At 63.6% G+C, this 26574-nt stretch overlaps 2 protein-coding genes across 3 annotated transcripts; both read right to left on the bottom strand.

Moving 5' to 3' along the window:
• Nucleotides 1-743: 743 nt before the first annotated feature.
• MST1R (macrophage stimulating 1 receptor) lies at nucleotides 744-13014 on the bottom strand. 2 transcript variants are annotated; one of them, XM_036333526.1, is made up of 20 exons: nucleotides 11544-13014; nucleotides 8693-8881; nucleotides 8487-8615; nucleotides 8178-8348; nucleotides 7743-7903; nucleotides 7346-7511; nucleotides 7111-7205; nucleotides 6685-6846; nucleotides 6512-6605; nucleotides 6138-6347; nucleotides 5884-6030; nucleotides 5644-5806; nucleotides 5397-5498; nucleotides 5119-5325; nucleotides 4727-4807; nucleotides 4427-4608; nucleotides 4225-4334; nucleotides 3801-3966; nucleotides 3293-3429; nucleotides 744-1721 (listed from the first exon to the last, which is right to left on the bottom strand). In XM_036333526.1, the coding sequence occupies exons 1-20, from the start codon at nucleotides 12786-12788 to the stop codon at nucleotides 1469-1471; spliced, it is 4170 nt and encodes a 1389-aa protein (XP_036189419.1). In that variant the 5' UTR covers nucleotides 12789-13014; the 3' UTR covers nucleotides 744-1468. The 2 variants fall into 2 exon arrangements, with proteins under 2 accessions (XP_036189419.1, XP_036189417.1); XM_036333524.1 differs by having other exon boundaries at nucleotides 745-1721; nucleotides 7111-7247.
• Nucleotides 13015-18799: 5785 nt separating this feature from the next.
• Nucleotides 18800-26312, bottom strand: MON1A (MON1 homolog A, secretory trafficking associated). Its single transcript, XM_036333523.1, has 6 exons — nucleotides 26050-26312; nucleotides 22880-23019; nucleotides 21283-21765; nucleotides 19931-20696; nucleotides 19159-19306; nucleotides 18800-19071 (listed from the first exon to the last, which is right to left on the bottom strand). Exons 2-6 carry the CDS (start codon nucleotides 23004-23006, stop codon nucleotides 18931-18933), a joined length of 1665 nt encoding a protein of 554 aa, XP_036189416.1. The 5' UTR covers nucleotides 23007-23019; nucleotides 26050-26312; the 3' UTR covers nucleotides 18800-18930.
• Nucleotides 26313-26574: the final 262 nt, after the last annotated feature.

Here is a 26574-nt window from a genome sequence, read left to right as displayed (position 1 = left end):
AGAGGGAACGTACTCCCTTTAGGGTGAACGGGGGCCCCCACACTGGCAGGGCAGGGGCAAGTGGGGTCCTGAGCAAGAGCGGGGACCACCGCGATGTAGGTGCTGGGCCATCACCCGGCACCCGCTCCCCCTCAGCACGGAGGCTGCGGAGAGGGCTGCGCGGGGACCTGTTCTCCCTCCGCAGCCGGCCCTCGGGGCCATTGTCCAGTGGCCTTGACGGGTGTAAACAGCCGCCGGCAGCAGCACCTCGAAGCCGGTGCCCGAACCATGTGGCGCTGAGGCCTGGCTGCTGGCTCGTCTCTCAAGGCTGCGAGTACAAGGCTGGCAGCGTGGGAGGAGGGACAAGTGTCCATGCCTGACAGTGCGGGGGAGGGGGGGGCTGCAGGTGGAGCAGGCAGCCCTGGAGAGGGGCTGAGCCAGGGGCGGGGCCAGCCATCCTGGCTGCTGCGATCCTGGGTGCTCCTCCGCCCCCTGGGGTCCACCCGAGTCCCCAGGGCCCTGCACCCTGGGTCCGAGTCTCGCTACCCTCCTGTTCTCTGGAGGCTTCTCACTGACCCAGCTCCTTCCCAGCCTCAGGGTCTCTCTTCCAGCTCTGCTTCTGCGCAGCTTCCGCTTGGCAGGGACTTCGCCAAACATCACCTCCTGCAGACCTCCCTCACCTCTGCATTCACCTTTATTAAATAGATTTTTATTGATTTCAGAGAGAAAGGGATAGAAACATCCATGATGAGAGAATCATTGATCGGCTGCCTCCTGCACACCCCACACCGGGGATCGAGCCCACAACCCCGGCATGTGCCCTTGACCAGAATCAAAGCTGGGACCCTTCAGTCTGCAGGCTGACGCTCTATCCATTGAGCCACACCAGCCAGGGCTGTATTCACCTGTCCATCTAATGCTGTCTTCCATTCCCCCAAAGCCACCTGGTTTGTTTTTTTAAATATATATATATATTTTATTGATTTTAGAGGGGGGGGGGAGAAACACCAATACGAGAGAGAAACATCAATCGGCTGCCTCCTGCACGCCCCCTACTGGGGATTGAGCCCGCAACCCCAGGCACGTGTCCCGACCAGGAATTGAACCAGCAACCTCTTGGTACACGGGATGACGTTCAACCACCTGAGCCACACAGGCCAGGGCCACCTGCCTTTTTCTTTCAGAGCATTTGCCAGAATTTATGCTTCAAGTCATTCATTGACTGGTTCATGGGCCAGCGTCACAGTTGAGTTCCCTGCGCTCAGAGGCCAGGCATGCAGCAGGCATTCCGTAAGTGCTCAAGGATCACCCGCAATGGCTCCCTCTGTGGCGTGAGGGGCCCGTGTGCCTTGTCCCCTGCTAGAGCCTGAAGGTTAAGGGTCAGGAACAGAGCAGTGGGCAGCTGGGGCCACCCCTTGGCGCGGCCTGGGGTTAACTCCCCGGCGGGGTGATGCAGGTCCAGGCCCTCGGGGCCTGCCTGGGGCCGAGGTCACGTGGGCCTCGGTGGCTCTGAGAGGGGCCGAGGCCGGCTGGTGCTCCCGTGCACACGTGGGGACAGTGGCAGTTCCGGGGACATGGGCTCGTTGGAGGCGGCGAGGCCCAGGTTCACGTAGGCCACGGTCAGCTGCACGTAGTGGTCCCCGTGCAGGGCCGCGGCCACCTGCTCCACTTCTCCCACCAGCGTCCCAAAGGTGGGGCGCGCCGCGGGGTCCGCTGCCCAGCAGCGCTGCATCACTGTGTACCTGCGGGGTGGGGAGTGTCAGGGCAGGGCATGCCTCCACCCGCAGACTGTGAGCTGCCCACTGTTGCCCCCTGGCAGGCACGTAAGCATGAGGATGGTGACAGGGCCTAACGCTTAGCTCAGCCCGGCAACAGCCCTTCTCATCTTGTGATGGCTGCTCCCATCCTGCCTTGCCACCCTTAGAGGTCGCAATGCCTTAGAGGTTAAGAGCTTGGGTTCCTGTGCCCTCGTGCCCTGGGCTGTGTGATTTGGGTCAAGTTCCTTAACCTCTCTGTGCCTCTGGATCCTCCTCTGATCCCAAAGCTGTCGGGGGCGTAAGGAGACTGGATGCCCATGAGGGGCCCAGCTCACAGGCTGCAGGGCATCATCACACAGCCTCCAGGGAGGAAGCCCAGACACAAGGATGTGTGGGCGGTACCAGCTTCTCTGGTTGCCAGAGAAACTGCCCCTTTATCTTGGGAATGTCATCCCTGCCTTAAACGACACTTTAAGTGCCCTACACACAATAACCTCACATAATTCTCAGACTCCCTAAGGGCGGGTCTATTATCATCCCAATTTACAGATGAGAAAACTGAGGCCCAGAGAGGAGGAGCGACTTGCTCTGGGATGGCGTTGCGCTGCCCAGATCCCCCTTCATTCTCCCAAGGCTGCTGACTGCTCAAGGCTGAGGTTCTAGTCAGAAAAGAACCGCCTCCCCCAGGTCACACCCCTCTCCAGGGACAGCTGTGACCGGTGACTGACTAACATCTGGTACCAAGACCCGGCACCTTGATCTTAATTTTGCAAAACTCCGCAGGGCCATCAGCTCCAGCAGTCCCCGGATGGGCTGCGGCCCCTGTGGGTCTGCATCGATGCCCACTTCTCTGCCTGCCCAGGCCTGCTCCCCTCGCCCCCACCTCCCAATAAGCCCCCTGCATATGGAACTCCATCTCAGGGTCTGCTGCAGGGCCTCGCTCCGGCCAGAGGCATCACAGGAGCCCCAGGCGGGCGGGCGTTCAAGGGCCACTCCTCCGCAGCGGGACAGGACCTGCGGCCTGGGTCTGCCTGTCCTCACTGCAAAGGCCTGGGCGCAGCCGAGCGCCTGCTGCTGACGGAGATGAACCTCAGCACCAAACCCATCCCCAGGCACGAGGACAGCACAGCTGCCGCCGCCATGCCTCCCAGAACGGGGATCGGAAACCGGATCCCGTGAAGAAAACATCTGATCGGAGATGCGGAGGGCGGTGTGGGAGCTAATGGAACCTTTCCTGAGACTGAGCGAGCGGGAAGATGGAAACAGCCCCCTTGGCAGGGCTGTGGGGAGAGGAGTGCCGGGAAATCAAATCACTGGCCGCAACCCAGACAGCAAGATGGGAATGCTGTTACCATGGCGACCATGATATCCTCCCCGCACCCAGCCCTGAATGGGGGCAGAACCGGTCCACAGATGAGGAAACTAAGGCTCTGAGAGGGTCCCTTCCCAGGTCACCAGAGGCGGAGGGCGAGGCCGGAACGCTGTCTCCTGCCCCACCACCCCCCCCCCCGGCCTCCAGGGCCCAGCTCCCACCCCCACCACCTCCCCATACTCACAGAGCATCTGGGCAATACTCAGGCTGGGGCAGGCGGCGACCCTGGGCCAGGAAGTGAGTGAGGTCAAAAGGGTCGATGTGGGGGTACGGCGGGGCACCCCGTGTCAGCAGCTCCCATAGCAGCACACCAAATGACCACTGTGGAGGGTGGGGTTTGAGGCGACTCAACTCTCAACCCAGGAGGACCCCCAGGTCTTCTACCTCCCCGAGCCCTCTCACTGGAAATGGGGGCTCCACCCCCCAATCAGAGCCCGTTCCTCAATACCCCAAGAGCATCTTCGCTGTCTCCTCCCACCACTTGAGCCAGGCCTGAGGGGGGACTGGGTGGGGCCCGGGGAGTTGAGGAGCCAGTGAGCCCACAGCCTCCTCCTGTCTGAGAGGCGGGCGGGGGGCTGCGGGGCTGCCCAGCTGGCGAGTCCCTGGGCCCGGTCACCATCGAAGCCGGAGGGGCAAGGCCAGGTGTCTCCCAGGACACAGAGGCCACGCGGGCTGCGGGGCCGGGGCCTCACCACGTCCGACTTGCTGGTGAACCGGTAGGTCTGCAGGCTCTCCAGCGCCATCCACTTGACCGGCAGGCGAGCGTGGCGGTGCTGCTGCACGCTGTAGTATTCCTTGTCCAGGACGCCGCGGGCCAGGCCAAAGTCAGCCACCTTGACCGTGAAAGACTCATCCAGCCTGGGAGAGGGGCGTCGCACTCAGAACTGCCCCCACCTGGCCCCGAGCCCCCCTGTTCCATGTCCTCACAGCGTTTCAGAGCCAGGGTCCCCTCTGAGCCTGAACTGGGCAGACAGGACAACTGAGGCCCGCAGCCAGGCCAATAGGCCCGGGACGCACAGCAGGGGCTGGAGCGGAACCTTCCCCGAGGCCCCTTTGGGGCAGCTGTGGCCCCGGCACCTGCCCCCTCGCCCCACCCCCGGGGCTCCAGCCCCTCACATGCAGTTCCGAGCAGCCAGGTCCCTGTGCACGAACTTCCGCTCTGCCAAGTACTCCATGCCGCGGGCCACCTGCAGGCCGAAGCTGACGAGGTCCTTCACCGTGGGGTTCTGGGGGGACAGGCGGGTCAGGAGGCGAGGGCAGGACGGCTCCCTCCCCGCTGCTGCCTGGCCTCCCGACCCAGGGCCGCAGGAGCGCTGACCCGCTGGGGCGAGCGGATGAACTGGAGCAGGTCTCCATGGCGCATGTAGGGCAGCAGCACGCGGGGCAGCCCCTCTGGCGGCAGCACGATGCCCACGAGGGCCAGCACGTGCGGGTGGTGCAGGTCACGCATGAGCAGCCCCTCACGCAGGAAGGCCTCCACCTCCTGCACCTCCGTGATGCCTGCGGGGCGGCGAGTCAGGCCGACGGGGACAGGAGAGGAAGGGTCTCCCGCTCGGGGTCCCTCAGTGAGGGGGGAACACCACAGGGACCAGGACCGCCCAGCCTCTGCCCCACTTACGATTCAATGACTTGATGGCACAGTGGATTCGATTCTCGGCCTCGTCTATGTACTCTCCGTGGTAGACAACCCCGAAGTGGCCTGGCGAGGGGAGGTGGTGAGAAGGGCCCAGCGCCCAGGGCCCAGACCACACCCTCTTGTGGCAACCAGACCCCAGAGCACCGACTGGCTTTAAACACAAGCAGCAGCTGCACCACGGCACAGCCTGCAGCCGCCCAGCCCGCATGAGCTGCACCAGAACCCACGGAAAACAAATGAATCCCGACCCCACAGAAGAGCAGCTGGAGGCTCTTTGGTGTGCCCAAGGTCACACAGGAAGGTGAGAAGGCGACAGTCCTGCCCAACTGCCCCCTGAGCCCGTGCCACGTCACGCCCCCCGGCCTGGCCCACACCTTTGCCAATGACTCGGTCGCCGTGGATGATGACGCGCTCGTGGGGGATCAGCACATCCTTGACCTCGGCCAGGAGCGCAGGGTCCAGGTCCCCAAGCTGGATGGACTTTGTCCGAAGCAGCGGGACACGGGACCCGTCCCCGCTGTCTGAGAAGGACGCTCTGTGGCCCCGACAGGTGGCATCCAGACCGTCCCCGGCGGGAGAGGCTGCAGAGGAGAGGGAGTGAGGGACAGGAGGGGCAGGGCGCTGTCCCCGGCGGCGGAGGGCCCCGTCTCACCAGGGCCATGTCTGTAGTCAGAGCCTGCCTGGAACAGAGACAGAGGCAGGCCTCCGGGGCTGTGGTCCAGAGATGCCAGGTCGTCCAGGTTCGGAGAGAAGGCTGTGGAAGAAGAGCCCTGGTAGGCAGCCTCGCCCCGCTCCTGGAGGCCGACCCCTACCCCGGCCTGGGCAGACAGGGGGCGGCACTGGGGGATGCCATGGTGGAGGTGGCGGCTGAGTCGCCCGGGCGTGGGTGGGGAGCTCACCCAGCTGCTTCCTCCTCCGGTAGTTGAAGACCAGCGCAATGGCCAGGAGAGCCACGAGCAGGACCAGGGCCAGCAGGACACCCAGGAGCGTCCTCTGGAGGGGACCCCCTGGGCCTGGCCGCACCACTCTGCCCAGGACCTGACATTCGCCATCCACGCAGACCTGGGGGAGGTGGCAGTTCAGGCCCAGCCCGCAGACCCCAGCCACGTCTGCGGCGAAGGGCCGGCCGAGCTGCCTACCTCCAGGGGGGCGCCGTCCTTGCCCAGGGGCAGGGTGGGGGGCAGGGGGCAGATGACCACATCGCCCCGGAGCTCGTGCTGGCAGCTCTGGCCACCCACGGTGACGTTCACGTCCACACAGTCGGCCACGGCTCCGAGGCCAATGTACTGCGGAGACAGCGTGAGCCTGGCCAGCGTGAGGCCTGTCCGGTCCCTCTCCCTGGCGCAGGCTTCAGCCCCACCCTCCGCTCTACCACCTCCACCCCCACACTCACCTCGAACTTAAGGGCATGCTCCTCCGGCTTCAGTGGGGCCAGGTCAGCGCTGGGTGGGTGGGGTGGGGGCAGGAAGCGAAAGCCAGGCAGTGTGAAGCCAACAGCTCCATCCCCCCGGGCACTCAGGTTCCCTGTCACCCACCCCTGGGGGCCTCGGACCATGTATTCGGGCAGGCGGCACCACTGCTTCTCCGGGAGCTGCCCCGCACACTGCCAGGGCCCAGGCGAGAGTGGTTAGGCAGGCATCCCCCCGTGGCCATCCCAGTCTCCTCAGCCCAGCGTCGGGGGGGGGGGGGGGGGGGGGGGCTCAGGGGACGGGCTGGCCTTCCTCCCTCCTGGCCAGTGCCCACGTGGCAGCCTCCGGCCCCGCTCACCGGGTTTTCCACGGCCGTAAGCCCGTCATGGAATGACAGCGCCAGGCGCCACACTGCGGTCAGATGCTGGCCACGGATGGTGACGTGGGAGCCACTGAGGAGGAGAGCAGGCCCGTGGGCTTGGGGTGCTCTGAGGGCGGCTCCTGACCAGAGGGGGAGGAGGTGGCACCTACCTGTAGCCGCAGCTGGGGCTGATGCCCAGCACGACGGGGTCTTCCCGGTAGTGGAAGGTCCAGGCGCCCGGCACCGGGGTGCCCCCCACCTGCAGGCGAACGGGAACGCTGGCCGGGGCGGCACCAGGTGGCGTGGTGCATACAAGCTGCCCCTCGCTGACCCTGCAGGACAGGGGGGCTGGGTCAGGGCCACTCTCCAGGGGTCTCTACTCCACGGGTCTGTCCAAAGACGGGCGGTCCCAGTCAGACCCCAAGAAGACAGGGCGGGAGCAGGCTCCTCACAGCCTTGGCTGGAGGCAGGGGACTTGGTGATGGTCTCTCTTGCCATCCCCAAACCACCTCTTCTGGGCCTGACCCTGTGACCGAGCCGCTCTCCCTCTGCCCTGAGGCCCGGTGGCCTCCGCGCCCCCCGCCGCCGGCACTCACCCCTCCAGCAGGCACTCGCTCCCGTTGACCAGCACGGCCCGGCTGGTGCCTATGGACAGGCCCTGGCCCGTCAGGGTGAGGCGTGTGCCCCCGGCCTGCGGGCCAAAGAGGGGGTGCACTTCCTTCAGCACTGGCTCCTGAGGGGGCGTGGTGGCGGCTTAGCTCGGGTGGAGACCCTCCACTCCCAGCCCTTCCCTGCCCAGCGGCCAAGGGCACAGACAAGACCCGGCCTCACCATGAAAGAGAAGCCGGGCAGCGCGGAGGCGCCGTCGACCCGGAAGTGCTTGCCCCGCGGCATGTTGGTCACGGTGAGGCTCACGTTGGCAGGCCCAGCTGCCTGCGTGCCCAGGGGCTGCAGCTCACACGCAAGCTCCTCTATGAAGCCCTTCCAGGACATGGGGCTAGAGCCCCCGGAGCTCAAGGTCAGCCAGAGGTCACACGGGCCGGGCTGCATGCCCACCGCCGGCTCCAGGGCAGGAGGACCTGGCGGCAGGCCAGCCTTGCCCGCTCCATGACGCCAGGGCACACGCAGCTTGCCTCGACCTCCTTGCCCCACAGGCAAAGGCTAGGGCTCAAGGGGAGGGGCCGCTGGGTTGCCCCCTGAGGAGAGGAAGGGCGGGGGACCGTGGTACCTGGGGTCTGAGCTGTCCTTGGGCAGCAGTCGGCAGGGACTTTGGCCCACGGTGACCTGGTGGGTGCCCTCAGGCACCAGACCGCCAGGGTGCAGGTAGAAGTTGGAGCCACACAGGGTCAGCCTGGTGCTGCCCCGGAGGGGTCCGCTGTGAGGATAGAACTGGAGGGGGAGCAGACAGCCTCTGTGGGCCAGGCCCTCAGCCCCGGCTGCTTGCCCCCAACTTCCCTGCCGCACCCCTCGCCCGCCCCGCTCCATTCATTCTAAGTCATGGCTAGTCCCCGATCACTTTTCTGCCTCCAAATCTGCACGTGCCACCAGAATGCCTTCCTTAAGGACATCCCGGGCCCGAGGAAGGTCATGGTCAAGACCTGCTGCCCCCACCCCAGGCCCAGCTTGCCTCACCCTCACCTGTGCCCGGCCAGGCAGGCCATACCTCAATAAGATCAGGTGGGCAGTGGTCCTGTTGCCAGGAGCCAGGACACTCCTTCTGCTGGCCACACATGCTCCCACACCAGCCACAGCCCATGAAACGCTGTGCCCGCAGACAGCGCCCGCAGGTGAGGAAGTGGCGGCAGCCGGGGCCTCTGATGGGCACCTGGAAGACCTTGGGGTGGCAGAAAGGTGGCTTGGGGCGACGGGAGGAGGTTGGGAGCCCCTGGTCCCGTTGTAGAGCAGCGTGGTGAGACCTGGGTGTTAGTGCCTCTCTCGCGCCGGGCCCTACCCCTGCCCCTGCCCACCTTACCTTGTCCCCAGAGGCAAAGAGCAGGTGGTTCCCAAGGCGACTGACATCCCGCTGCACGGGCTGCCTGCTGCTGCTCAGCGAGAAGTTGGAGACATACAGCAAGTAGCCGAGAGACCGGGCCAGCTCCACCTGGGACAGGACCGCTGTGAGCAGCATGGGGATGGGGAGGAGGATGCAGGGCACGGGCTGTGGAGACGGGGGCCCACCTGTAGGACGCGCCCATCGCTCGTGCCCATGTGGGCCACGGTGACGTTGTCCAGGCTCGTCACGTGCAGCGCGGTGATCTGCGTCGGTCCTAACAGCCCGTTGAACAGGTCCACCCGGGGGATGCTGCTGCTGACCAGCAGAGGGAAGTGGTAGCAGCTGCCGTTGGAGCTGGGCGCCGTGGGGTCCGGCTGGGGGAACCGGGGAAGGCGTCAGGGCTCATCCCACACAGTGCCTGTCAGGGGCCACAGCAGCCCGAGCTCGGGCTGTCACCTGGCCTGCCTGGAGGAGACCCAGGCCCGCCACTCCGCCCCCTCCCCCGCCCCGACCTCCCCCACACACACCGCTGACCCGGGGGAGCTCTCAGAGGCAGCAAGGCCAGCTCCCCCGATGCCTGGCCCTCCCCCATCATGTCCATTCTGACAGTGAGTACTGAGTCCTACAGACCCAACCCCATTCTCTCCCCACAACCACTCCCCAGGCCTTACACACAAGGAAACAGGCGGGACCTAAAGGCCCTGGTGGGCCAGGTGGGAAGCCTGAGCTCTTGAGCAGAGTCCTCTCCTGCCCCCTGCTGGCTCTGCCTTGCACTTCAGCAAGCCCGGCCCCTCTTAGGGGTTTCTCCACCAGCTGAGGGCGCTGAACTCTGGGTTAACTTGTCCACACAGGTGGCCACATGGTCCTTCTCCCCGAGACTCCAGGGGGCTTCCCCCACTTTCAGCGCTACCTGCGCCTCCTTCAGACAAGCCAGGGTCAGAAGGCCCGGGTGCCAAGCGCGGTCCCAGGGGCCGGAGGCGCTAACATCTCCCTGCTCTTAACGAGGGTGTTTGGGGCTGCACTCAGGGCAGGGCTGCAGAGGCTTCTGGGAAACCAGGGAGCCAGGGTGTGAATGCAAGGTGTTTGCTGAGTGCAAAGTGCAGGCAAGGGCTCGGTCATCCTAGCTGCCTGGGACCCGGCTAGCTTCGGGGGCGCTCAAGGCTGGAGCCCCTGAAGTCTCCATTAGACCAAGGATGCGGAACCCAGTCATCAGACCTCAGCACTGATGGGGGGGGGGGCACGAGCAGGTGCAGAGCTGGGTCTGCTGCTGGTGGGTGAGGACGGGGACTCTGTCCGCACTGAGGAAGGAAACGGGAGGCCCGTTCCTCACCGGAAGTCAGTTCGGTGTTTCCAGCATGACTCAGGGACGGGTGGGGCCGGGGGGGTGGGAAGAGGCCCTACTCCAGTGGGGCCACACCCCTGCCTGCTTGCTTGGCTCCCCACGCCTCAGCTCTGGCTCCCCAGGCTGGTCCGGTGGCCCGTGGCTCCTGGGGCCAGGGAGGGGAGCCAGCAGCGCCGAGCCCCCGGCTTCCCGAGGCCAGCCCCGTGAGCAGGGGGGTTGCCCTGGAGGGTGCCTGCCCAGTCACGGACAAACATGGTGCCAGCTGGTTCACACACCTCCCAGGGGCCGGCCAGCCTGTGGGCAGGGCTGTAGGCTAGGCTGCCTAGAGCCAGGCACTGCCAGGCCTTGCTGGGTGCTCTCTGGTCCACTGGCCGCTAGCCCAGTTGGGGAGAGGTGCAGGCTCCGCAGACGGAAGAGGAGGGGGGCAGGCAGGGCTGTCAGGCCCAAACGAGGGAGCCCCAGCCCTAGGCCTCCTCAACCTCCATGAACTCAGCTGAGGGCGGGGAGGGGGGCTGAAGACCCCCACCTCGTGTAGAGCTCCCCCCACCTCTGGGCCATAACAGGAGCCGGACAGGAGTCAGCGGTGATGTCGCAACAAGGCCAGGGCCACAGGGCAGCCAAAGGCTGCGAGGGCAGTGCCTGTGTGTCACTTGCTGAGGGACCCTTCACCCGTGTCCTTGGTTTAATTCCTTATAACGGAGGGTGGACTGTTTCCATGGCTCCCAGGAATCAGCTTGGGCTGTTTGTCTCTGCTCCAGCTCCCCGACACGTGGCTGGGGAGCCTGGGGAGGGTCGGCTGGAAGGAGCCCAGAACCCAGCCTGGGCTGGGACACCTCCTGCCTGGGCTGAGAAGGGGGACTCGCTCCGGCAGGGCCCAACTAGAGTGGAAAGTGTCCGAGAATCCTGGTGGCGACCCAGTTCCCCCAGCCCCTTCTAAGTCTGTACTCCTCCCCAGATGTTTACAGTTGCTTGCACAAGACTAGGGTGAGCCTCCTGGAAGCGACTAACTAGAGCCAAGCCACCTTCCCCCCACCCCCCAGATCCGGGGCCTCCCGCAATCACCCCACCCACGGAGAACAATCCATCCGGATGAGAGTGCCCTGCAGACTCCCTGACAAACCCCCCAACGTCCCAGCCCGGGCAGTTCCAAGGCCCAGGAGCTGGGGGAGGGGCTCGGTCGGCCACTCCTGCAGAACAAAACAAGTGCTCCCCGAGGGAAAGTGAAACTATTGGGAGCGCTGAGCCCCTGTGCATCTGTGCGCATCTGCCTGGGTGCAGCAGGGCCTGTCTGGGTACTGTCTGTCCCTGCGGGGAGGGTGCTGTCCGTCCCTGCGGGCCAGCGGGCCGGGAGCCCATCCCTCTACCCAGTTTGGCAGCGTGCCTGACGGAGAGATGGCTAGGATGCAACCCAGTGCTCACATAACCAGGGAAACTGCCTAAGAAATCGGAGGCGGTGGTAGGTGAGGGCAGAGCAGAACGGGGTGGGAGCAGAGGCAGCCCGGCCAGGCAGAGGCGCCTCCACGGCCTTTGTGCGGCTAGTTCGCTCACCGCCCCGAGCACTCAGGGGTTGGGTGGAAGAGAAAACTCCTCCTCTCGGCCTCGGGCTCCCAGACCCGCGGGCGGTGGGAGGGAAGCGGCCGGGATTCACCCACGGGCACGGCGCTCTCAGATGAGGGCCCCTGCTCTCTGCTCACCGGGTTGGGGCACAGAATGGGCGCCTGGAAGAAGTCGAGGCCTCGCCGGAGGCCCTGGGGGGAGCGCGCCTCGCAGCAGCGCTCCACGCCCTCCTCGATGAGCGCGTCCACCAGCTGGATGGGGAAGGCGCAGACCACGGAGCTGGGGCCCGCGCGGCCTCCGCCGCCTCTGCCGGCCCCGAAGGCGCCGAACAGCACCGCCTGGCCCTCGGAGACGCTCAGCTCGCCGGCCAGGCGGCCGCCCACGGGGGCCGTGTGCGCTGCCCGCAGCACCGGGTAGGGCTGCCCGCCCTCGGCCGCCCCGCGGCGCCGGCGTTTGGGCTCGAAGCGGCAGTCCAGGACCAGCTCGCGGTAGTTGCCCACGTCGGTCTGGACGGCGCTGAGCCGGGCCAGGCGCGTGTGGAGGACGCCGGGCGCGGCGGACACGCTGGCCCGCTGCACGGTCAGGAAGTAGACGAAGTCCCCCGCGTGGAAGCTGTGCACGTACTCGATGCGGTAGGAAGCCAGGTAGGCGGGCAGCACCGACAGGGCCTCGAAGTTGGGTGCGAATCCCGAGGCGTCGGCCCTGAATCGGCGGATGGACACGGAGCGGGGGCTGAAGCGCGCGGCCACCTCCGCGTCCAGCGAAGACGCCGCGTACAAGTAGGAGGCGCGGCCCTGCTCCACCACGGTCGCCACGGTGCCCAGGGGGCTGGCCACGCAGTCGGGGCAGTCCGCGGGCCGGTTGCGCTCGGCGGCGAAGAGGCAGGCAGGCGGCGCCAGGTGCGGGGCCGTCTCGCCCGGCTCCAGCTCCAGCTGGAAGCAGCGGCCGTGCAGGCTGGAGCCGCAGCTGATGAGCGCGGGCAGCACCGGGTCCAGCACCAGCACCTTGGCGTCGGTGTCTCCCGGTGGGCCGTGGGGGCCCGGGCCGCAGGCCGTACACGTCTGGCAGCCGGGGTCGCCGGCGGGGCCCGTGGCCAGGCTCTCAAGGGGCTGCAGGTCGGGTCCGAGCATGTGCAGGCGGTTGCGCGTGGCCACGAACACGGCACTTCCGTCCTCGCCGCCCTCGTAGGTGGCCAGCGCCTGCACCGGGCCGCCGGCCGAGAAGCGGGGCACCGAGTACTGCACGTCGAAGTCGCGGGAGGCGGCGTAGGGGATGCGCGGGCACTGCCAGGAGCCGCCGGCCGCGGGCCCCGCCGGCAGCAGCAGCGGCAGCAGCAGTAGCAGCAGCGACAGCGAGGTCGAGGGCGGCGGGCGGAGCTCCATCGAGGCGGCGCTGGGGTCCGGCGGGGATCCCCGAGGACAAGGGCTCGGCGGGGCGCAGACTCGTGGGCTGGGGCCGGCGCCCAGCGCAGGTCTGGCAGCCCGCGGGCACCGGATCCCCGCCCTGGGCTCCTGCGCTACTTCCCCCTCCGGCCGTGCCGCGGATCAAGGCACCTGGCGCCGGGGCACACCCACCGCCGCGCAGGAAGTGGACTCACCTGCCGCCCGGCCGCTCCCTGCCGGCTCCGAGACCGCGGAGGCGGGCGGGGCGGAGGCGGGGCCTGTGGGGAGCCGGGCCGCCCCGCCCCGCCGGCTCTCGGGGCCCTGGGACGTCCTGCTCCGGCGGCCGGGGGCTGGCTGCGCCCGGATGGCCTGGAGCAGTAAGGGGCCCGAGCCGGCCCATCCCGGCCCCGAGGCCCTGGGCGGCAGGGAGGAGGGGCGGTGAGGTTTCGAGGACCCCCTGACTCATTTCTTCTCTAGGTTGCCATTGCTACAGCAACACCCTCCACGCTGGTTCCCGGGCAGCGCCTGGGGAACCCACCGTGTGGGGAAGAGACCAGTAATGGGCGAAGGATCGAGGAGAGAGGTGAGGGGCCCCGGAGTGACCCCATCTTCTGTGGGCAGGGGCCCTCCTTCCTGGCTTGCCCTGGGCTGTCAGCAATAGGATGGGGTCAGAGGAAGGTGGGCTGCACCCTGCCCACCTGTAGACGGAGGGGTTACCCGGGGAGGCCAGGCCGGCTGGCTGGACAGTGGAGCCAGGAGGGGCTGATGTGGAGGCCCAACCCCAGTTCTGGTCCCCTATGGGTGCCTCAGGGTGTGGAGGCTGTAATATGGGACAGGAAACAATGCTGGCCTTCCTCTGACGCTAATCAATAATTCTCTCTCATCATTGATGTTTCTATCCCTCTCTCCCTTCCTCTCTGAAATAAATGAATATATATATATATATATATATATATATATATATATATATATTTTTTTTTTTTTTTTAATGAGGATGTAGTCTCACTAGGTGGTAGCCCAGAGCTCTCTCTCCAGACTGGATGTAAGGGCGGGTGGGGGGAGCGGAGGTAACTTAGGTCTGCTCTTGCCATCTCTCACCTGGACCTCAGCCTCCTCCCCTCTCCCCCTTATCCCCCCTTAACTGGCCTGACAAGCCCAGGGATAGCCAGCAGGGTGGGCCCTACAAACTCAGAGACTGAAAGTAAGCACATCGGATGGTCTGAATATAAACATTCCCACTGGAAGTGGGTCATGGTGGGTAGTCACAGCCTAGGCCTGGAGCTGCCTTGACAAAGGTCAGTCTTCCCGGAAGTGGTGCTGTCCATTGTCTCTGTGCATCTGAGACCCCCCAGGGCACAGCCACAGCACAGAGCACGAGACCCCAGAACCCCATTGTGAGCTGGTTCCCCAAACACCAGCTCTGTGTGCTGTACACGTGAATTGTTAACTATCCGCGTAAAGAAGTTTGGCCCCGGTGGGCGGCTCAGCTGGTTGGAACGCCATCCTGTACACCAGGAGGTTGCGGGTTCAGTTCTAGATCAAGGCACACACTAGGTTGTGGGTTTCAACAACTGATCGATGTTTCTCTCTTCCCCTTCCTTTCTCTCTCTAAAAAAAAAAATCGGTAAGAACATATCCTTGGGTGAGGGTTCCAAAAAGAAAACAAAGGAAGTTTGTGTCTCTGCTTTCTCCGTCCCCCTTAATCTGCCACCAATGGATTTCATGTCACCTTCCCTACCACTTCTCATTTGATTCTTGTGGGGAAAGGGGGCCACACACTAACCCTGGCAAGCTCAGGGGAGGCCTGCATGGTGGCCTCACACACTCAGAGGCCAAAAGTCACTACAAGGATGGTCTGAAATGAGAACTTCCTAACCGTGAGTCATGATGGTGTCCTGTCCTAGGCCCGTATATTTGAGGAAGGTTAATCTTGACCTTAACTGAGTCTGTTTTCTTTTTGCACCTAAGAGAACATACCTTTGGTCTGAGTAATCCCTTTCTCCAGACCCCTCAGGGCACAAGCTCACAGAGAGGGAGAGCTGAGACTACAGACCCCTCGCTGTTATCTGTCGCCCTCCCTATGTGCTGTGCCTGGTCATTGTTAACTGTCCTATACCCACCAACGTAAAAGAGGATTAGCCTCTTCATCGTATCTTCATCCATTCCAGAGATTTCCCACTTTGCTTCCTCCCATCTCCCTAATCTATCACCAATGAATTTCATGGCCTCCTCCTTTAGCTGTAATGTATAAAATAAAGTGCGCCCTAGCTCGTTTGGCTCAGTGGATAGAGCGTCTGCCCTCGGACTGAAGGGTCCCCGGTTCCATTCTGGTCAAGGGCACATGCCCTGGTTGTGGGCTGGGTCCCCGGTAAGGGGCGTGCAGGAGGCAGCCAATCAATGATTCATCATTGATGTTTCTATCTCTCTACCTCCCCCTTCCTCTCTGAAATCAACAAAAATATATTTAAAATAAAGTGCAAAACTGCCATTTTCTCAATCCATTGAGTTTTTTTTTTTCACAATCTATTGAGATTTTGCTTCCCAGCAATTGTCAGTTTGGCTCAAATCAACTCAAAAATTCTTACAGGGTTTGGTCATTTCTTGTGTTTACATTTTAAATGTATAAAATAAGCTGAAAAACTGCCATTTACTGGAGCATTTTCTCAATCCATTGAGATTTTACTTCCTGGCAATTGTCATCAGTTTGGCTCAAAGAAACTCATAAAAATTCTCTATAGGTTTGGACATTTCTTACATTGACACTGGTCCCCCCCTAACACTAAAGAGGGGCCCTGGGGGACACCCTCCACCTCGCAGCCCCCTCAGCCATGGGGGCCTGGACCCTGGAGGGTGGGGGAAACTCGCAGGATGGCCTTGGTCTGAGGACCTGTGAGTCCTGGGTCTGTCTCGCCAATGGGGTGGGACCAAACCCGGGTGCAGCCACCTCGGTCTTGGGTTCCGGCTAGGAAAGAATTCAGAGCCAAGACCCAAACCGTAAGAGAACATTTGTTTGGAGTCATAGAGGGAGAAAAATAATTCCTAGAAGAAATGAGCTCAGGAAAGGAGTTGCGGTAAAGGAAGGGCCCTAGGAGCTTGGGAGTGAGGGAGCTGATGGTAAGGTGCCCGGGGCAGCGAGGGGGAGGGAGGGAGGGAAGGAAAAGAGAAAGGGAACGGCCTGGGGCCTGGGCCTGAGGGCTTTAAGGGTGGAGATGCTACAGGAGGTCCCATTGGAATATCTCGGTAGAGCATTCAGCAGCTTTCCCAGGAGTCCTTTCCCCGCAGGGGTGGTTCGCCAATGCAGCTGGTCCTGACTTCACCGTCAGCTGGTTTTGTTGCTTATCGGGCCTGGAGCTGAACTACAACTGAGGCCTAGACGTTCTATCTCCAGAGAGAAAAGGTCAGGGGGTCCAAGCCAGCGATGTGCGAGGGGAGGGAAAGGCACCTGGGGGAGAGGGCCCCCCGACAACTGTCCTTTGCTAGGCACGTGGCGCTTTCCATCCTGGTGACCCGTGGTCCTTGCTCTGCCGCCAACACCAGGGCTTTGAAGAGTGAGGGGAGTGGGAGGGAGGAGCCCGCAGCCCAGCAGAATTCTACGGAGGAGCTGTAATCTCCGCTCCCCGCCCAGCCCCTCCTCCTTGCTCCTCCTTCCAGGAGCACCCTTCCCCTTTCTCCTCCTCCAGGGAGCCTTCCTGGCCCAAGCAGTGCCAGTCCCATTTTTGGGGTCTCACAGACGCTATGCTCCATCCACCCCGGCAGAGTTCATTCTGGATAACTGACCCCTTCCCCCATTCCTAGTGCTGGACTCTGCCTCCACGCTGAGCACATGGTGACAGAGAGCAGAAGGAGCACCTGTGTGGCCACACCCAGGGCCCGGGGAACCCAGTACCTGGGGTCACATAAAAGGCACTCCCTCCTCTAACCAGAATCGGCTGGAAATGAGTACGCAAGCTTGGAAAATCACCACATGGCTCCCGTGTTCCGCAGGCACCGTGTCTAAAGGTAGTCAGGCAGGGGCAGGGCATAACCGAATGAAACTTTCTCCGCCTGGAGCAGAGACGTGGGAGGGAAGGGGAGAGAGAGAAACATGGATGGAGACACACAGACTGGTTGCCTCCCGCACGGGACCCTGGCCAGCCCTTGACCTGCAATCGAACCTGCGACCCTTTTGCGTGCAGGCTGACGCTCTCACCACTGAGTCATGCCAGCCAGGGCGAGACACGGGTTCCTGGGACCTGTATCCGCCTCCAGACACTTAGTCACCCTGTCCTCGCCTTGGGGGGGGGTGGGTGGGTGGGTGGAGTGCTGCAGTTAACAGTTGGCTCTCTGCTGCCACCGTGTGGCCACGCTGCTGGCTGCCCCAGGCCAGCGTCTCGCCTACAGCTGGGTCCCCGGGCAGCGGGTGTCCGCAGGAGCGCCTGCCCCCTCCCCAGCTGCACAGGCCGAGGCAGGCACGCCCTGCGGGAAGCCAGCTCAGGGGCCCTGCAGCGCCCCGCACAAGTCGCCCCCAAGGCGAACTCACAAAGCCTGGCCTCGGTTTGGCTCGCGGCAGCTGCCACCTTGAAGGAGCGCTGGCCATCCCCCCCTCCCCCCCCCCCCAACAACATTCCAGAGCACTAGCGCCCGCCTCTTCCTCCAGCCCAGGGACCACCTTAGAGGCAGCAGGGGGCCCGCTCTAACCACGGCAGAACCCCACCACCTCGGTCACTCCCGCTGCCCGGCTTCTACCTGGAGTCGAGAGCCCTAGGCCTTGAAGACCCCCCCGCTTCGCTGTAAACCAGTCCCACCGGGTCCTTTACCGGGGCCTTCCCTTTGCACAGGCTGGTTCCTCCACCAGGAGCACCTTCCCTGCTCGCCTGCCATCCCTCCCTCCACCCCCATTAAACCCCCCACTCCTAGGTGTCTGCTGTCCTAGGTACACGCTCCTCTCATTGTGACCACCCCTCTCCCCACCAGGACAGGTATGAGAAGCCCAGTCCCGCCAACAAGGGCGCCTCGGGCCAGGCCGACTGCGACCGAACACCGGGAGCAGCTGGGGACTCGGCCTGGCCTCACCAGCCCTGGAGGCAGTGGTCTGCAGCCTTGGCCAGGAGCGAGGGGAACAGCAGGGAACAGGCAGAAAAGCAGCCCCGGGCCCGTGCGCCGGGCAAGCGAAGCTGTGGCTGCTCCTGAGGGCTTTGGGGACCTAGGCAGATGGCCTGCTGCCGTGCTCATCCTCACGGGAGCAGGGAGGGGCCATGGGCAGGAGCTATGCTGCCGTTTCCGGGGACAGTGAAGTAGGACCCTTCCAGGGCGCCTTTGCCCCAGCCCACCCACATGGACACGCTCCCCACACGGCTTGCTTTCCGTGCAGATATTTTGGCCCAGCTCTCAGACTGGCGAGCGTGACTCATGCTGGTCTGAAGACATATACAGTGGACGCTGTTCTCTGATAAACACGTCCTGTCCTCTGATAAACACTCCCCAACAGTGAGGTGGTCACGTTGTGGCAGAACGAGGAGAGGCCCTGGGCAGCAGGGAGGGGCTCCTGCACTGGGCCCTGAGCTCTGCCCAGAGAGGTCTCAGGAGAGTGGCCGAGGCTGGGCCTTCCCTGCTCGGCGTCCTGGGGCTCCCGGCTGTGCCAGGACTGACCCTCCCCACCTGACCGTCCCCATCTTATTCAGCCCTGCCCCTGCCCAGCGACAGCAGCCCATGGCGCAGAGCCCCAGCCAGGGCTTCCAGGTGGGTAGGTGGTCCTTGGGGGCCCACTCAGGAGTGAGGGGAGGCACAGGGGACTCAGACTGAGTGTGGGGGAAGGGCTGGCAGGGGCAAAGCCAAGGCGATGCTAGAGAAACCCTTATGTGTGGTGGGACTTCGGCGGAATGCAAACAGCTCAAGCCCAGGGCCCAACTCTGAGTTCGTGCGGCCTGATGCTGGTGGAAGGAGGGAGGGAAGGAGGGCAGGGGCTAGGACGGAGGACCCCATGTCTGTGAGCAAGAGTGAGTGAGCAAAGGAGCCAATGACCAGGCCCGACACGTGTCTCCCCAAAGCACTTTAATGCACGCACCCACAGTCCCTGCCTGCTGCCTGGGCAAGAGAGGGCCAGCCCCGCCTGGAGTTCCCATGGCTCCCGTGCTCCCACGGCCCAGCGGGCTCAGGATCCTCATCAGTAGGTGAGGGGCGTCAGGATAAAGAGGCGGTCTTCTTCCTTGCGGATCCAGCGCATCAGCTTATGGATGGCGTCCACGGCGGACGCCTTGGTGCCCAGGGGGCTGTAGCACATGTAGAGCTCAAAGGCACCTGTCACCTGAAGGAGGGGAACAGGGTGATGATCCGGGTTAGACACGCCCTGCGGTCCCCGCCAGGACCCGGAAGCCCGGCCCAGCCGCCTTACCCAGGCCAGGAGGTTCTCGTTGGGGCCTGTGTAGTAGATGGTCTTGAGGGGGCGGGATGCATTGTGGGCTCGGCTGTGCAGGTACTGGTAGAGGCCCAGCAGCCGCTCCTGCTCCTCCTCACTGGTGTATGGGGCCTCCATTTCAGGGCTGGAGGTGGGGGAGTGGGTTCAAAGGCACCACTGTCATTGCCTGCTCTGCAGATCTAGAAACACCTACTCCTGGCCAGGGGGACGCCCTAGGAAGGGCTGGACCCACCCAGACTAGAGGCCTGTTCTCCCTCACGTTCATGGCATCTTTGCTGACCCTCCCTGAGAGAGGCCAGTCGGAGTTTAAGTGTCCAAGACGGAGGGACAGGTCTGAAGTGGAGGGAAGGCGAGCTGGGAACTCTCTGAACCGCGAAGGGGCGAAGGGGAGACAGCGCCCACCTGGCCTCAGCCCCTCTGCTGGCGGCGGGGAGGAGCCCCGCATCCTGGGCTGGACCAGTGACCCCTAAGGCAGTTCCTCCAGGACAAGGGGCCGGAGGCTTCTGTTCCGGCTTCCTTCCCGGAGCATCGGGAGTTTCCAGGCCACCCCGGGAATAGAGTAGAGAGGTGTGTGCCCATGGAGAGGAGGGCGATAGGGCGTCTGGGCCCGGGTATCAGAGTAAAACAGACCCAGGGTGTCGGTCTGTGCCCAGAGGGTCGTCAGTTTCAGCGCCACCTCCGGGCTCAGGCCCCACCAGCCCGCTCCCCAGCCCAGCTCCCGCAAGCAGCGCCCCCGGGCCTCCCTCACCTGGTGAAGAGTCCGGAGCTCTTGGACTTGTAGAGGAAGTGGCGCAGGTCGGGGACGCCCACCTGGGCGACGCTGTAGTAGGGCGTGCGCAGCGCCTCCCGCAGCGCCACGTGGGCCCCGCGCCGCCGCAGGCGCTCCTGGAACCGGCGGCGGCAGTCGGACACGGCGAAGAAGTCCTCGCGGTCGGTGGACACGAGCAGCAGGCACAGGTCGGCGTCGGGCTCCAGGTAGGAGATGTGCGCGTGGAAGAAGCCGGCCGCGTTGAACTTGGGCAGGCACACGGGCGTCCAGGCCTCGCCCTCGCGGAAGGACGAGGAGGAGCTGATGAGGTTGAAGAGCAGGTGCAGGTCGATGGGGTGCAGGAACTGGTCCCGGCGCCGCACGAGCGCCACGAGCTGGTTGCGGGCGAGCAGGATGGAGAAGACGAGGCTGCGCGCGCGGGCCTGCTGCAGGCTGGCGCTCACCGCGTCCCGCACGGCCGCCGCCAGGGGCAGGCAGCGCGCCGCGCCCATCAGGAAGCTGGGGTCCCGCGCCATGAGCTGCAGCAGGTTGTCGGTGATGCGCTCCGAGCCCGAGAGCAGGCGCCGCAGGTCGTAGTTCTGCTTCTGCTGGAAGATGTGGCTCAGCTGCGCGCCCGTGAGGAGGCTGAGGATCTGGTAGTAGATGTAGAGCAGCTCCTGCGTCAGCTCCTGCGCCGACTGCCGCGTGCGCGCCACTGCCACCAGCACTAGGGGGCTCCGGCGCACGAACACGACCTTGTAGCCATCTGAGGGGGAGGAGAGGGGGGGGGATGGCGGCTGCAGCCCCTTCCAGGAAGCCCTCCTGGACTGGCCTCACCCAACTCCCTCAGAGCCCTGCCTCCTGGCAGCTTGTCGCTTTCCACATCCTCTCCACCCTTCCTCTGAGCTCTGCACACAGTAGGGGCTTCAGGATGGTGAGAGAAACAGCCGCTCACGGCCCCCTTTCCCTGAGGGAGCCGGGCCTGTTCCTGCAACTTGCCTCACCGACTAGCACCAGCTGAAAGTGGGAAGCACTTCAGAAAAACATCCTTCCTGAGCTAAATGGCAAAAAGATCTGGGGGGGGTCTCAAGACCTGGGGTTTTTGGGTCACCTCCCCAGGCTTCCCACCCTCTCCAAGGGCAAAGCCCACATCAGAGCCACCTTTGGCCTCAACAGCCCTAGGGGGCGGTCAGGGCGGTTGTTCGCTGATCAGATGAACACCTGGAGACAGTGAGTGGAGGGCCTGCCCTGGGCCACACCGCACAGCCCATCCTCTAGGCCCCGGGAGTCCAAAACCCGCTGGGAAGCGACCATGGCCAGGGGAGCCCTCCCAGCCCCCTCAGGTGGCTCACCCGCATGGATGGAGCGAATGGCGTTCTTGTCGGCCTCCAGGAAGGACACCAGGGCCACCATGACCCCCATGGTGCTGGACAGGGCTTCCTCGGACCCGTAGCGGGAGTACACGGGCTTCCCCGCCTCGCTCAGCACGAACACATGCTTCTGGTGCAGACGCCAGGCCTCCGCGGCCTCCTCCTCCCCGTCTCCAGCGCCCTCCCTGGGGGGCTCTGTGGCCGGCCTCCCGGAGGCCCCTGGGGGTTCCGCCCAGTCCTCGGAGCTTCCTGGCAGCATCTCCTCCTGCAGGTCCCGGGCCACGCCTGTCAGCTGGGTGCTCAGCTCACTGAAGTCCTGGCTGATCTGGCGCATGTCCGCAGGCAGTGGGGGTGGGCCCCCGGCACCCTCCTCGGAACTCTCCCCAGGAGCCGCCCCATTCTCCGGCTCAGTCAGGTCCTCGTAGGAACGGGCGTGGACAAACATGGCACCCTCCTGCCCGGCACCTGCCAGCCAAGAGCACCAGTGCTTAGAGCAGCAGCCGCCGGCAGACCCCTCACCAGCAAGGTGTCTCCCAGATGCCCTCGCATGACTGCCCGTCTCCATGAGCAAGTCCCTCTTCCCTCTGCGACTCACTGTCCGCCTGCGACTCACAGGCCACCAGGCTCCTCCACCAATCACACGGGGGGCAGGCCTCACGGCTGGGGGCAGCTGCTGTCTGCCCGCCTCTCTCACGCGCACCTGACAGCCTTGTCATCCCAGGCACACCGGCCTCTGTCCACCTGCTGCTTGGCCACACTCAACACCGCCACCTGCCCCAGGGCTTCTGCACCTGCTCTTCCCTCCGCCCGGAAGGCACCGGGCCCCTCGCATGGCTGGCTCTGTCAGCTCTCAGCAAAGATGCTCGTTGCCGCCTCACCCGACCTCCAAGCCCAGCACTGTGTGCCTCCCTCCTGAGCGTCTCCTGTGACACTTGTCGGTTACTGTCCGCTCCCTAACTGTGATGGGGTCCCCCCGCGGGCCGGAAGCTGGCTGTTCACTGCTGTGTGCCCGGACCCCCTGCCCCTGGATGCCTCCTGTGCTCAGTGAGTCTCCCCCTGGGAGAGGCCACGCCACTGACAGGGCCACTAGCCTGTGACTCCCCCAGGGGCCTTGTCAGTCTTCCTCTTCTGATTTTTGGGTGGTTTTTTTGACAGAATAACTCAACAGATATCTTTTGGGTCTCTATTATGAGTTCAGCTCCGTACTAGGCATTGAGGACACAACTGCTCTGCGCTCAGAGCTCAGAGGGAGATGGGTAATACGCACATAAAAAATAAAATTACAAAATAACGAGTGTTCTGTACAGAGCAGGCCTGCCTCGCGAGGAGGCGACATTCACACCTCCTCGCTGGAGCGGAGCCCCGCAGGTTCACTGCAGACACGGGAGGGAGGAGGGCCCAGCTGGCGGCAGACAGGCCGGGGCGGACTGAGCTCGGTCCCCTGCAGGACCCCCTGCCTCTGACAAACGCCCAGTGAGCTGAGCACACACGCGATTGCATGGGAGGGAGAGAGCGAGGGAATCCGGCCCACCTGGAGGCTGCTCTAGCGGCCAGCTGTGAGCACCCTCCCCGTCCGTACCTGGCTCCATTCCCTGGGCCAGCCCCGGGGTGGGGCTCTCGGCTCTCTCCACACTCTGCCCATCGGCAGGAGCCAAGGTGCCATGGGGGCACTCGCTGCTTCTCTTCCTCTGCATGTCAGCAGCCATCCCCTCAGACCTCCTGTGGGGCAAACGAAAGGCATCATCAGAGGGGGGGGGGGGTGCTGGCAGGGAACGCCGGCATCCTTAACAGCGAGTGAGCGTCCCTCCCAGGACCCGCTAACTCAGTCCTCTGGGGACGGGCTCTGAGGGTCCCCCTGGAAAATGAAGCTGGTTGCCCTGACCTACGTGGCTCAGTTGGTTGAGTAACGTCCTGTGCACTGAAAGGTCGTAGGTTCAGTTCCCGGCCAGAGCACATGCCCAGGTTGTGGAGTCTCTCTCTCTCTCTCTCTCTCTCTCTCTCTCTCTCTCTCTCTCGTTGTTCTTTTCCTGATCATAAAAGGAAGAATTCATGGTATCTATTCATTGTCGAAAACTTGGAAAGGACAAAAAAGTATAAAGAAAAGATGTCATTTTCCCACCATACACATTTCCCACTGTTCACACTTTAGTGTATTTCTTTCTGGTCTTTTTTTTAATGTATATAAAATGTAACTTTTTTTGCCCTAACCGGTTTGGCTCAGTGGATAGAGCGTCAGCCTGTGGACTGAAAGGTCCCGGGTTTGATTCCGGCCAAGGGCATGTACCTTGGTTGCGGGCACATCCCCAGTGGGAGGTGTGCAAGAGGCAGCTGATCGATGTTTCTAACTCTCTATCCCTCTCTCTTCCTCTCTGTAAAAAATCAATAAAATATATTTTAAAAAAAAATAAAATGTAACTTTTTTAACAAACTGATATCAGCAGGTAAAGCTCATTGAATGCCTAGGCAGCGTGCTAAGGTGCCGTGGATTAAGTCAGCTGTTCCCGATCACTGCTCTCAAGGCAGGCGCTCCTCCCGGGCCAGCTCTAGAGATGAAGGAACTCGGCTGGGAGTGTAAGTGCCTGGCTCCATGTCACCGCAGGAAGGAGGCATGAGAGCTGGGGATTGAAACAATTCTCTGTCCTGATACCTTTCACTGAACATCCTAACATTCCTCCATTCAAAACGGAGTTGAGCCCGGCCGGCGTAACTCAGTGGTTGAGCATCGACCTGTGAACCAGGAGATCACGGTTCAATTCCCAGTCAAGGCACATGCCCGGGTTGTGGGCTCCATCCCCAGTGTGGGGTGTGCAGGAGGCAGCCAATCAATGATTCTCCTCATCAATGTTTCTCTCTCTTCCTCTCCCTTGCTCTCTGAAATCAATAAAAGTATATTTTTTTAAAAAACGGAGTTGAGCAATAGTTTTCTTTCTGGATATGTAGGCACTTGCAGTGTGTTCTCTGGGGGCCTTGCCTGCAGGGAGACTTGACCCCGCTAGGAATCGAGTGTCAGGAACGTCGCTGGAGAGGGACCTGGGTTGACCTGGTTTGCTTTTATCAGTCTCAGTTTCCTCATCTATAAAATGGGGACAGTGATAATACAGACTCATCGGGTTGTGGAGAATTAAATGAGATCATCCATGTAACCTGGTTACCCCGGTGCGGAGTAGGCACGGTACACCACTCAGCTGCTGCCATTCGCACATCAGGACTGTCCTTACTTAGCATTCAGACCATGTGCAGCTGCACTTACACGGCCCCCCGTGGTCTCTGCCCTGTAAAACACTCTGAGAGTTTGCTCCCCCCGAGCCAGGCCCAGAGTGAACCGGCCTGGGAGAACCTGTTTCTGACCTTCTGAAGCCAGTGAGCTCTGGCCTGAAGTGACCCACCTGCGGTACCCGGCCAAAGAGCTGTCTATGGGGCTAGGGCTGGGCGTTCCTCCAGGCTACCTGGTTCCTCCTGGGCCCTGGACGCGCAAGAACAGACCATTCATTCGCTCTCTGCTGCTCCTGGAAGTCTCTCCCAAGTGGAACTCCTTGGTCTGCCACATGTTCCTGCCCTTTGGCCGTGCATCTCTGGCTCACAGACCCACGCAAGGTCTACAGCAGCTTACCCAATGTCCCCTGGGGCCACTACCCACTGACACCTTGTGGCTTCAGGTGTCTGAGTCAAGCCTGGCTGAGTAGTACCCACATGGAGTGGGGGTAGGGGCCGCTGGCCAGGGCTGGTGGACGCCCCTTCACCGCAGCTCCCCTGCCACCTGAGACCATGCAACATCTCAGCATCTCCACGGCCAATCTGGGAACCCAGCCAGAAGCCCTGATGCAGCAAACAGCTCTCCAGACACTTACCCTGGACACTAGGCAGGGAGCAAAGCCCACCCCGCCCGCCCCTGGATCCCTAACCTGGACAGTGAGGCTCCTGCGAGGCTGAGCCTGAAGCGCTGAGCAAGAGCGGGGTCTTGGAACCAGTTCCAGGGGCTCCCTGGGGGCCCCCTCAAGCAGCTTCTCGGGGCCGCCGGGCTACTTTGCCTAAAGGTGCTCAGCTGTGACAGGAGTCAGGCCAGCAGGCACCTCCCTCCCTCAGGCGCCCGCCCTGAAGGGGAGAGGGCCTGGCCAAAGCCCCTCCCAGCTGGCTCCCTCTTCCTGCTTAGAGCGAGTTCCATCGAGCCTTGACCCTTTGGGGAGTGGCCTCGGGGAGAGAGGCGCAGACAGGGCCAGGTGAGGCTGAGCGGAGGCGCTTCCGCAGGATGCTGACTCGGGACTGGGAGCTGGCCACGCCCCTCCCTGACAAAGGCTGCGCGCCCAGCCCTAGCGAGCGCGAGCCCAGAAAGGGGGCTCAGCCAGGACGAGGGGGGGCCCAACAGCCTGAGTCAGAGCACCCCGGTGGGCAAGTCCCAAGGCCCAAGGCACGTTCAGGGGCTGCCCCGCTCAGCCCAGTCACCTCTGCGGGTCCTGGAGAGAACTCCGCGGGCGGCAAGTGTGCACTGGGGGGCGGGTCCTTCCTGGCCACTGTCCGCTCCAGGACTTCGCCCTCCCCGCGAAGGGGGCTCCAGGCCTCGCTTTTGTATCCCCCAGCTGGGGACCAACCGCTAAAGGACGCCGGGGAGAACCTGTCCTCCGACCGCAAAAGGCAGCGCGGACGGCAGGACCCCTTCCCCCGACCTGCCGTCTCCAAGCCCCTCCCTCCACGGATGACAGCTCGCCAGTCTCCCGGCGCCCCCAGGCCACGTGGGTTGGCAGTCGGACCTACCGGTTTCTCCGGGGCCCCCGGACGCACAGATCGCCGGTCACTGCCCTCTGCCGGACCCCCGGGAGGGCACCGGGATCGGGCCGGGCCGGGACTGAGAGCGCAGGTTCGCGGGGCCACGACACCCTGTGGACACCGACATGGCCACAGCGCGGACCACCGCCCCCGCCCACCGCCCGTCGCCCCGCCGCGGGCCCAGGAAGCCGGCCCTCGCCCGCCTCTCCCCGCGGAGGCCCGGCTCCAGCCTCTTGGCCCGACCCTGCCCGTCTCGGGCTGCATGATGGGAAATGTAGTCCGCAGAGCGCGGCCGCCAGCGGTGCCGGGGGCGGGGCGTCCGGGCCAGCAGGGCCCCGGCCGGGCGAGATCTGGGTGGGGCTGTCTCACCCGCCCCCCACCCGCCTTCTCCTGCGTCCTGTCCGCGCCCCCCCCGCCCCCCGCCCCCCGCCGCTTCCTCCGAGTCCCAGTCCCGAGTGGACCAGAGACCCAGACCCCCCGCAGCTAGAGGCTTATGTCCAGGGAGAGGAAGAC

The sequence above is a fragment of the Myotis myotis genome, unplaced genomic scaffold, assembly GCF_014108235.1.
Source record: "Myotis myotis isolate mMyoMyo1 unplaced genomic scaffold, mMyoMyo1.p scaffold_m19_p_13, whole genome shotgun sequence".
Classification (NCBI taxonomy): Eukaryota; Metazoa; Chordata; class Mammalia; order Chiroptera; family Vespertilionidae; genus Myotis; species Myotis myotis.
The sequence above is the reverse complement of the archived record's forward strand: the minus strand, read 5'-3'. Positions and strand labels throughout refer to the sequence as shown.